Source organism: Salvelinus sp. IW2-2015, linkage group LG32 (assembly GCF_002910315.2).
Source record: "Salvelinus sp. IW2-2015 linkage group LG32, ASM291031v2, whole genome shotgun sequence".
NCBI lineage: Eukaryota > Metazoa > Chordata > Actinopteri > Salmoniformes > Salmonidae > Salvelinus > Salvelinus sp. IW2-2015.
This window is the reverse complement of record NC_036871.1, coordinates 30,172,644-30,181,705: the sequence shown is the minus strand read 5'-3', so window position 1 is coordinate 30,181,705 and position 9,062 is coordinate 30,172,644. Positions and strand designations below refer to the sequence as shown.

Below are 9,062 nucleotides of genomic sequence, written 5' to 3'. Positions count from 1 at the left end.
GAGAGAGAGCCACTGTAACCGGACTGGGAGGTAGAGTAGAAGCATTGTAAGCACTGGAGGGTGAGAGAGGAGCCATTGAACCTACTGGAGGGGTGAGATAAGGAGCCATTGTAAGCTACGGAGGGGTGGAGAGAGGAGCCATTGTAACCTACTGGGGGTGAGATAGAGAGCCCATTGTTTGAAACCTACTGGAGGGGTGAGATAAGAGCCATTGTAACCTACTGGAGGGGGAGATAAGGAGCCATTGTAACCTACTGGAGGAGGGTGAGAAAGAGCCAATTGTAACCTACTGGAGGGGTGAGATAAGAGCCCTTGTAACTACTGGAGGGTGAGATAAGGAGCCATTGTAACTACTGGAGGGTGAGAGAGGAGCCATTGTAACCTACTGGAGGGGTGAGATAAGGAGCCATTGTAACTACTGGAGGGTGAGAGAGAGCCATTGTAACCTACTGGAGGGGTGAGTAAAGAGCCATTGTAACCTACTGGAGGGGTGAGATAAGAGCCATGTAACCTCTGGAGGGTAGATAAGGAGCCATTGTAACCTACTGGAGGGTGAGATAAGAGCCATTGTAACCTACTGGGGGGAGGATAAGAGCCATTGTAACCTACTGGAGGGGTGAGAAGGAGCCATTGTAACCTACTGGAGGGAGTAAGACCATGACTACTGGAGGGTGAGATAAGGAGCCACTGTAAAACTACTGGAGGGGTGAGATAAGAGCCATTGTAACCTACTGAGGGGTGAGAGAGGAGCCATGTAACCTACTGGAGGGGTGAAGATAAGAGCCATTGTAACCTACTGGAGGGTGAGATAAGGAGCCATTGTAACCTACTGGAGGGGTGAGATAAGAGCCATTGTAACCTACTGGAGGGGTGAGATAAGGAGCCACATGTAACCTACTGGAGGGTGAGATGAAGAGCCATTGTAACCTACTGGAGGGGTGAAGAGAGCCATTGTAACCTACTGGAGGGGTGAGAGAGGACATTGTAACCTACTGGAGGGGTGAGAGAGAGCCATTGTAACCTACTGAGGGGTGAGATAAGAGCCACTGTAACCTATCGGAGGGTGAGATAAGAGCCATTGTAACCTACTGGAGGGTGAGAGAGGAGCCATTGTAACCTACTGGAGGGGGTGAGAGAGGAGCCACTGTAACCTACTAGGAGGGTGAGATAAGGAGCCATGTAACCTACTGGAGGGGTGAGAGAGGAGCCATGTAACCTACTGGAGGGGTGAGAGAAGAGCCATTGTAACCTACTGGAGGGGTGAGAGAGAGCCATTGTAACCACTGGAGGGTGAGATAAGGCCATTGTAACCTACTGGGGGGAGAGAGGAGCCATGTAACCTACTGGAGGGGTGAGAGGAGCCATTGTAACCTACTGGAGGGGTGAGATAAGGAGCCTTGTAAACTACTGAGAGGTGAGAGAGAGCCACGAACCTACTGGAGGTGATGAGAGGAGCCATTGTAACCTACTGGAGGTGAGAGAGGACCATTGTAACCTACGGGGTGAGAGAGGAGCCATTGTAACCTACTGGAGGGGTGAGAGAGGAGCCATTGTAACCTACTGGAGGGTGAGAGAGGAGCCATGTAACCTACTGGAGGTGAGAGAGAGCCATTGTAACTACTGGAGGGGTGAGAGAGGAGCCATTGTAACCTACTGGAGGGTGAGAGAGGAGCCACTGTAACCTACTGGAGGGGTGAGAGAGGAGCCATTGTAACCTACTGGAGGGGTGAAGAGGAGCCATGTAACCTACTGAGGGGTGAGAGAGGAGCCATTGTAACCTACTGGAGGGTGAGAGAAGCCATTGTAACCTACTGGAGGGGTGAGAAAGGAGCCATTGTAACCTACTGGAGGGGTGAGAGAGGAGCCACTGTAACCTACTAGGGGTGAGAAGAGCCATTGTAACCTACTGGAGGGGTGAGAGAGGAGCCATTGTAACCTACTGGAGGGGTGAGAGAAGGAGCCATTGTAACCTACTGGAGGGGTGAGAGAGGAGCCATTGTAACCTACTGGAGGTGAGAGAGGAGCCATTGTAACCTACTGAGGGGTGAGAGAGGAGCCATTGTAACCTACTGGAGGGTAGAGAGGAGCATTGTAAACCTTACTGGAGGAGTGGTGAGAGAGGAGCCATTGTAACCTACTGGAGGGGTGAGAGAGGAGCCATTGTAACCTACTGGAGGGGTGAGAGAGGAGCCATTGTAACCTACTGAAGGGGTGAGAGAGGAGCCATTGTAACCTACTGGGGGGGTGAGAGAGGAGCCATTGTAACCTGATTCTGTAGCTGAAGCAGGGAAGAAGAGTGAAAGTAACTTGTACACTTGGCAAAAAAACGTATATTTTGCAAGAAACGATGTTGCATGGAATTGAACAGTAAAAACAGATGGAGTATATCTAAGGAAGGTAGTAAGACAGTACTATACAGTACAGTAGAATTGTTCACTTTTGGTAATGAACTCAATTCATGAGAAGAAAGTTCTCTCAGCTGGAATGGAATCACTTAACTCATAGCTGTTTAACTTTGGGAGTCCTCCTCTGTCAAACATTGAGCATCAACCTTGCTTACAATATAACTACTGCTATGAGGAACGGGATCAAGTATTTCACTGCAAATGCAACCATCTGAAATTAAATGTTCAAGCAATAGAAATTTAGCCTGGTCCCTATCTTACCAACTCCTATGGGACAATGACTAGAGGAGTTGGCAAGATGGCACAAACAGATATGGGACCAGACTAGTGGAAATAAGCTTCATGCTAACATGTGTCCTAATTGTTGCAGGGAGCCACGTGAGACTGAAGTGAATAAGACGTGTGTGGAYTGTCACCTTGAGTGTCAGCTCCTCAACGGSACCCAGACCTGCTCTGGACCAGTATGTGTGTCTCTTATATATGCTATGTCCTAAGTACAGTATGTGTCTCTATAATATACACTACCGTTCAAAAGTTTGGGGGTCACAAAGAAATGTCCTTGTTTTTGAAAGAAAAGCACATTTTTTTGTCCATTAAAATAACATCGAATTGATCAGAAATACAGTGTAGACATTGTTAATGTTGTAAATGACTATTGTAGCTGGAAACGGCAGATTTTTTATGGAATATCTACATAGGCGTACAGAGGCCCATTATCAGCAACCATCACTCCTGTGTTCCAATGGCACGTTGTGATAGCTAATCCAAGTTTATCATTTTAAAAGGCTAATTGATCATTCGAAAACCCTTTTGCAATTGTTAGCACAGCTGAAAACGGTTGTGCTGATTAAAGAAGCAATAAAAACTGGCCTTTTTTAGACTAGTTGAATACTGGAGCATCAGCATTTGTGGGTTCGATTACAGGCTCAAAATGGCCAGAAACAAAGTACTTTCGTCTGAAACTCATCAGTCTATTCTCGTTCTGAGAAATTAAGGCTATTCCATGCGAGAAATTGCCAAGAAACTGAAGATCTCGTACAACGCTGTGTACTACTCCCTTCGCAGAACAACGCAAACTGGCTCTAACCAGAATAGAAAGWGGAGTGGGAGGCCCCGGTSCACAACTGAGCAAGAGGACAAGTACATTAGTGTCTAGTTTGAGAAACAGATGCCTCACAAGTCCTTAACTGGCAGCTTCATTAAATAGTACCCGCAAAACACCAGTCTCAACGTCAACTGGGAAGAGGCGACTCCGGGAGACTTCTAGGCGACTTCTAGGCAGAGTTGCAAAGAAAAAGCCATATCTCAGACTGGCCAATAAAAATAAAATATTAAGATGGGCAAAAGAACACACACTGGACAGAGGAACTCTGCCTAGAAGGCCAGCATCCCAGAGTCACCTCTTCACTGTTGACGTTGAGACGGGTGTTTTGTGGGTACTATTTAATGAAGCTGCGAGTTGAGGACTTGAGGCCGTTTCTAAGTGAGCCCAAACTTCTGAACTGTAGTGTACTATGTAGTAGTATGTGTCACTATAATATACTATGTAGCAGTATGTGTCACTATAATATACTATGTAGCAGTATGTGTCACTATAATATACTATGTAGTAGTATGTGTCACTATAATATACTATGAAGTAGTGTCCCACTGGGCACAGATGTCTTTTCAACGTCTAGTTTTGATTTACATTTGGTTGAGTTGTTAACAGGAAATCAACATGAACAAAAAATGTCAACATGTCATTGGATTTAGTTTTTTTTTATTCCCTTACGTTGATGACTTTTCGTCAACATCATCACACAGAATTTTGTTGTTGAAATGAGGTGGAAACAATGTTGATTCAACCAGTTTCTGCCCAGTGGGAGGTCTCTCYCCCTATAATATAATATGTAGCAGTATGTGTCTCTCTCCATGCTATGTCCCAGAACAATAGGCACAATGTATTTCTCTGGCATTCTATTGCAGAGTCATTTGCTTASCCTTTAGATTGACAGCCTTTCAGACCAGGATCAGTACATCTGTAAACATATTAGCTTGTGAGCACCCCGGGACACAGTTGTCGCCATCTTTGAAGTTGGCACACTGGGTACACTGCTTGTGTCTGTTAATTATTCTACGTCTCAGCACAGTAGGGCTGTTTCCTTACAATGTTTCTTTAGATGTGTATGTAATACATTGTCTTGCTATCCTCCTCTCTTTCAGGGTCATGAGCAGTGTACCCGGTGTGCCAACTTCAAAGATGGAGACAACTGTGTCCCMTGGTGCCCTAGAGGGGTGGCTGGGGGCAAGAACACCTTCATCTGGAAATACGCAGATAAGATGAAGGTGTGCCAGCTGTGCCACCAGAACTGTACCGAGGGGTAAGTAAGGGCATCTGTCACAACCACATAAATACATGAATAATTCACAAATACACAAATGGCGCCGGAGAAGAAGGCYGACGTTTTACGTGACCCCAGCCGATTGTTTTTTTTGTTTGTTTATTTGCGTTGTTTGTAACTTATTTTTTAACTTATTTTGTACATAATGTTGCCGCTACCGTCTCTTATGACCAAAAATAACTTCTAGACATCAGGACTGCGATTACTCACCACGAACTAGCAGAATCCTTTTTTTCCTTTCAATACTCTGACGAGCCCGACACGAAGGATATACTGCTTCCTCGGGAAAAGGCCCCGATCGCCTTGATCTGCGTGAGGAGGAGGCAGAGAAAGAGGGGCCGGGCCGAAGGGCGGGCTGCCTTGAGAATTCGTAGGCGATCGAATAAACCCCCACTTCCCTCCATTCTGCTAGCAAACGTGCAATCCTTGGAGAATAAAATCGACGAGATACGCAGAAGATTAAACTACTGTAACATCAAGCTACTGTAACATCTAATGCTTCACGGAGTCGTGGCTGAACGGCGACAATAACGACATTCAGCTGGCTGGTTATACGCTGTACTGGCAGGATAGAACAGCAGCGTCTGGTAAGACAAGGGGTGGCGGACTATGTATTTTTGTAAATAACAGCTGGTGCACGATATCTAAGGAAGTCTCGAGCTATTGCTCGCCTTAGGTAGAGTATCTCATGACAAGCTGTAGACCACACTACCTACTGAGAGAGTTTATCTGTATTCTTCGTAGCTGTTTACATACCACCACAGACTGAGGCTGGCACTAAGACAGAATTGAATGAGCTGTATTCCGCCATAAGCAAATATGAAAACTCTCACCCAGAGAGTTTAGGCACTCCTAGTAGCAGGGGACTTTAATGCAGGGAAACAATTACTTTTCACCAAATTTCTATCAGCATGTTAAATGTGCAACCAGAGGGGGAAAAAACCCTGGACCACCTTTACTCCACACACAGAGACGCATAAAAAGCCCCCGCCTGCCCTCAATTTGGCAAATCTGATCATAATTCTATCCTCCTGATTCCTGCTTAAAAGCTCAAATTAAAGCAGGAAGCACCAGTGACTAATCAATAAAAAAGTGGTCAGATGAAGRAGATGCTAAGCTACAGGACTGTTTTACTAGCACAGACTAGAATATGTTCCGGGATTCCTCCGATGGCATTGAGGAGAACACCACATCAGTCYTTGGCTTTATCAATAAGTGCATCGATAACGTCGTCCCCACAGTGACCGTACGTACATACCCCAACCAGAAGTCATGGATTACAGGCAGCATCCGCACTGAGCTAAAGGATAGAGCTGCCGCTTTCAACGAGCGGGACTCTAACCCGGAAGCTTATAAGAAATCCCGCTATGCCCTCCGACGAACCATCAAACAGGCAAAGTGTCAATACAGGACCAAGATTCAAATCGTACTACACCGGCTCTGACGCTCGTCAGATGTGGCAGGGCTGGCAAACCATTACAGACTACAAAGGGAAGCACAGCCGAGAGCTGCCCAGTGACACGAACCTACCAGATGAGCTAAACTACTTCTATGCTCGCTTCGAGGCAAGTAACACTGAAACATGCATAAGAGCACCAGCTGTTCCGGAAGACTGTGTGATCACGCTCTCCGCAAGCCGATGTGAGTAAYACCTTTAAACAGGTCAACATTCACAAGGCCGCAGGGCCAGACGGATTACCAGGACGTGTACTGCGAGCATGCGCAGACCAACTGGAAAGTGTCTTCACTGACATTTTCAACCTCTCCCTGTTCGAGTTTGTAATACCAACAGGTTTTTTTTTTTTTTTTTTTTGGACCACTGCGCCACCCGGGAGGCCAATACCAACAGGTTTTAAGCAGACCACCATAGTGCCTGTTCCCAAGAACACTATGGTAACCTGCCTAAATGACAACCGACCCGTAGCACTCACGTCTGTAGCCATGAAGTGCTTTGAAAGGCTGGTCATGGCTCACATCAACACCATCATCCCAGAAACCCTAGACCCACTCCAATTTGCATACCGCCASAATGATGCAATCTCTATTGCACTCCACACTGCCCTTTCCCACCTGGACAAAAATAACACCTATGTGAGAATGCTATTCATTGACTACAGCTTCAACACTAAGGTGCCCTCTAAGCTCATCACTAAGCTAAGGACCCTGGCACTAAACACCTCCCTCTGCAACTGGATCCTGACGGGCCACCCCCAGGTGGTAAGGGTAGGTAACAACACATCCGTCACGCTGATCCTCAACACAGGGGCCCCTCAGGGGTGCGTGCTAAGTCCCCTCCTGTACTCTCTGTTCACTCATGACTGCACGGCCAGGCATGACTCCAACACCATCATTAAGTTTGCAGATGACAGCAGTGGGTGGCCTGATCACCGACAACGACGAGACAGCCTATAGGGAGGAGGTCAGAGACCTGGCCGTGTGGTGCCAGGACAACAATCTCTCCGTCAACGTGATCAAGACAAAGGAGATGATTGTGGACTACAGGAAAAAGATGACCGAGCACGCCGCCATTCTCATCGACGGGGCTGCAGTGGAGCAGGTTGAGAGCTTCACATCACCAACAAACTAACATGGTCCAAGCACACCAAGACAGTCGTGAAGAGGGCACAACAACACCTATTCCCCCTCAGGAGACTGAAAAGATTTAGCATAGGTCCTTAGATCCTCAAAAGGTTCTACAGCTCCACCACCGAGAGCGTCCTGACTGGTTGCATCACCGCCTGGTATGGCAACTGTTCGGCCTCCGACCGCAAGGCACTACAGAGGGTAGTGCGAATGGCCCAGTACATCACTGGGCCCAAGCTTCCTGCCCTCTAGGACCTCTATACCAGGCGATGTCAGAGGAAGGCCCTAAAAATGTTCAAAGACTCCAGTCACCCTCGTCATAGACTGTTCTCTCGGTTACTGCATGGCAAGCGGTACCGGCGCCAAGTCTAGGTCCAAGAGGCTTCTAAACAGCTTCTACCCCCAAGCCATAAGACTCCTGAACATCTAGTCAAATGGCTACCCAGACTATGTGCATTGCCCCCTCTCTCCCCCTCTTTACACCACTGCTACTCTGTTGTCATCTATGCATAGTCKRTTTAATAACTCTACCTACATGTACATARTACCTCAAATAACTGGTGSCCCCGCWCATTGACTCTGTATCGGTCCCCCCCTGTATATAGTCTCCCTATTGTTATTTTACTGCTTCTCTTTAATTACTTGTTACTTTTATCTCTTATTCTTATCTTTATTTTTTTGAAACTGCATTGTTGGTTAGGGGTTCGTAAGTAAGCATTTCACTAAGGTCTACACCTGTTGTATTCGGCGCATGTGACTAATAKAATTTGATTTGATTTGAATAAAAAACAATAAAAGTTCAAATATATATGTGCTAATATGTTTACAGATGTACTGGTCCTGGTCTGAAAGGCTGTCAYTCTAAAGGGTAAGCAAGTGACTCTAGTCATGAATAGTAACTTACAAACATACTGTTCAAATTCAACAAACTTAAACACTAAGCTCACTAAGCTAATGAACATTTGATTATTTGTGTAAGTATTTTCTCTGCATTGATTGGTTACCATCTGTTCCCCTTTCAGTAACTCTGGCCTGTCAGTGATTGCAGCTGGTGTGGTGGGCGGGATGCTGGCCTTTCTCATCATGGGCCTGTCCGTCTTCGTGTTGCTACGACGACGCCACATCAAGAAGAAGAGGACCCTGCGAAGACTCCTCCAGGAGAGAGAGGTGAGAGGCAGAAACTGAACTGCTGAGCCTCAAGGGCTTTCTAGGGCTGGAATTCAATCACCTTAGTGCATCAATGTGAACKAAGTAAACCATCTTATCTGCATCTACAGTTAGTTGAACCGCTGACCCCCAGTGGTGAGGCGCCCAACCAGGCTCTGCTCCGTATCCTGAAGGAGACCGAGTTTAAGAAGATCAAAGTTTTGGGATCAGGGGCCTTCGGCACTGTCTACAAGGTAAATACAAARGCTCACAATATCTAGATTTAATTCTGGAAACTCCAGTTTCATGGATTGTGCTGTGGTACTGTACTTAAGGAGCTTATGGGAATGTGTGTTCAGACTGAATATAAACCAACACTTTTAGACACATCTACATCTGTTTTCAATGAACAGCCAGATATTTAATGCACCACATCAATCCACTCTCACCCTCCTGTCTCCTTATTAGTTATTTTTACCATTCCCACATTCTACTAACGACAAAAGATTGAAAGAAATTATCAAAGTACACACACTGACACAGA

The 9,062-nt window shown here is 46.3% G+C and overlaps 1 protein-coding gene across 1 annotated transcript in view; it reads left to right on the top strand.

Moving 5' to 3' along the window:
• The window catches only part of LOC111956947 (epidermal growth factor receptor-like), a 117,848-nt gene that overhangs the window by 99,633 nt on the left and 9,153 nt on the right, over nucleotides 1-9,062 (top strand). The window contains exons 14-18 of the mRNA XM_023977659.2: nucleotides 2,776-2,866; nucleotides 4,611-4,768; nucleotides 8,202-8,240; nucleotides 8,395-8,539; nucleotides 8,650-8,772. Coding sequence (XP_023833427.1) covers nucleotides 2,776-2,866; nucleotides 4,611-4,768; nucleotides 8,202-8,240; nucleotides 8,395-8,539; nucleotides 8,650-8,772 — 556 coding nt within the window. The remainder of the gene's footprint in view (nucleotides 1-2,775; nucleotides 2,867-4,610; nucleotides 4,769-8,201; nucleotides 8,241-8,394; nucleotides 8,540-8,649; nucleotides 8,773-9,062) is intronic.